Source organism: Capsicum annuum, chromosome 6 (genome assembly GCF_002878395.1).
Source record: "Capsicum annuum cultivar UCD-10X-F1 chromosome 6, UCD10Xv1.1, whole genome shotgun sequence".
Lineage (NCBI taxonomy): Eukaryota > Viridiplantae > Streptophyta > Magnoliopsida > Solanales > Solanaceae > Capsicum > Capsicum annuum.
The window spans coordinates 200,212,921-200,214,971 of NC_061116.1; the positions used below are offsets into that span (position 1 = coordinate 200,212,921).

The 2,051-nt window shown below is 35.9% G+C and overlaps 1 protein-coding gene across 2 annotated transcripts; it reads left to right on the plus strand.

The window, feature by feature from the left end:
- Positions 1 to 11: 11 nt before the first annotated feature.
- On the plus strand, positions 12 to 2,045 carry LOC107873992 (protein MAIN-LIKE 2). 2 transcript variants are annotated; one of them, XR_007056674.1, is made up of 4 exons: positions 12 to 803; positions 891 to 993; positions 1,254 to 1,668; positions 1,751 to 2,045. XR_007056674.1 is itself a non-coding variant. In XM_047413753.1 (2 exons), the coding sequence occupies exons 1-2, from the start codon at positions 57 to 59 to the stop codon at positions 990 to 992; spliced, it is 849 nt and encodes a 282-aa protein (XP_047269709.1). In that variant the 5' UTR covers positions 12 to 56; the 3' UTR covers positions 993 to 1,220. The 2 variants fall into 2 exon arrangements, 1 of the variants encoding a protein (XP_047269709.1); XM_047413753.1 differs by lacking the exons at positions 1,254 to 1,668; positions 1,751 to 2,045 and having other exon boundaries at positions 891 to 1,220.
- Positions 2,046 to 2,051: the final 6 nt, after the last annotated feature.

A 2,051-nucleotide genomic window follows, 5' to 3' on the forward strand; every position in this document is an offset into this window, starting at 1 on the left:
AAATATTCTTTATTAATTTACTTTGATCATAACAAATTGATTTTTTTTATGTAGATATGAATCCATTGTTAAAATTACAAGCTAAACATCGATCTCAAAAATTTTGGAACATCGAGGGACATGATATGTATTTAAATACATGTCGTGCCGATACTGAATTTTGGTTGCACATACAGGAGCGTCCATTGCATCATCGAATCCTTCAATATTTAAGTTTTTGTGGATTTAGAGGAATTGTAGAAGTAGTAAACATTCCTTACGATGTTGGACTTATAAGTGCGTTGGTTGAGAGGTGGCGCCCCGAAACTCACACATTTCACTTGCGAATTGGTGAGGCCACTATTACATTACAGGATATTGAAATTATGTTTGGAATGGTTGTAGATGGGAGTCCTATACTTCTAGAAGGTTCTACCGATTTAGGAATCGTAGCTAGACGACAAATGATGCGTGACTTAACAGGATGGGAATCTCCTCTAGATTGCTTTTCTAGAATTAGAAGAATACTTGTATCTAAATTAGCTGCATATGTAAAAGAGTTAGATGATATTGCTGATGATACTCCCAAAATTGAGGTGCAACAGAGAGTTAGGTTGTACCTTTTATGGTTGTGCGGAGGTGCATTATTTCCAGACAAATCCAATTCTAAAATATCTTTGGACTATTTAATCGACTTGCAAGACTTAAATGCAATGTCGACAAAGGCTTGGGGCGCAGCTGCATTGTCATTTTTATACTATTCTTTATGTCGTGCATCCATGTCTTCATCTAGCGATGTATGTGGATTTCTTGCCTTAGTTCAGGTACGTGAAACTTAATATTGTGTTTTAAAATTTGTACTACATAATTTTATTGTGTTATTAAAATTAGTTGATTTTATATTTTTGTAGGTATGGGCATGGAAGCGTATTATTCCACTTCAGCCAGCTCCGCACCCTCTGGGGGCAAACCATCATAAGGCCTCGGCTCCACTTGCACGTAAGTGGAGATGAGGTATAGTTCATGAAAATGAGGCGAGAAATATACTTGTCATAATTAGAGATGTCCAAGATAACTTAACTATTGAGCCAGTAATTGAACTTTTAATACTCATGATTTGTCATATTGATTAAAAAAATTTTAATGTAAGAATTGAAAAGTATCACATTTGTTACTAATAGATTTTCTTATGTATGATTTTAAGTATAATATTATTTCTATTTGAAAAGAGCAATATAATTACTGTGTTTTATAACGATCTACTTGTTTTATAGTTTATTTGGGAGCCCTATTCAGAAGAAATACACAATGAATTACCCGTATGGTGCCAGAGGGGAAAACCTATTTGGATGGCTAAGGTGCCACTTATTTGTGGAATAGTTCGTGAGTGGCATTTGGTTGATCGTGTTGTTAGACAATTTGGTTATCTCCAACATGTATCTGGATCGTGTACTCACTTTCACGAACAACATTTTAAGCGTGATAACCGAAATAGAATAACACAAGAAGTTTTAAATATGTATAACGAAACAAAAAATACGTGGGATACACGCATGTTAACCCCGTCATATAAACAATCAATTAGAGTACATTCATTGGTATTGTACTTATGCTCGCATGTTAATTGGAAATCCAGAGCATGTTGTTCAAAGAGGATATCAACACATGGCAGGCAGACATGAGGCGTTGGTACGTATATTCAAAAAATCTTAATACACGTCAGTGATCTTCTTAATACATGTCAATGACCATTTTTATTTTGTATTTTTAGGATATGGGACATCAAACCATTTATCGGATGGCTCAATTGGTTTTACGTGATTCAAGAGCAACTAGCGAGATGTATGAATTTGCATCAGAGGTTGCTCGTATTTCTTCAGAATCAATGAATTCTACCTATCTAGGAACATGATTGAGCTTTGCTCCTACTTATGCACCACCAACTCAATCTACGGAATCACCCCCAGTGCAAGTTCGCCATCAGGGACGTCAATTTGCATCTACAGATAGTACGCATCAGGGTAAAAGAGGTGGTCGCAGAGCAGATAGTATGGCAGATCGTAGCGAAGAAC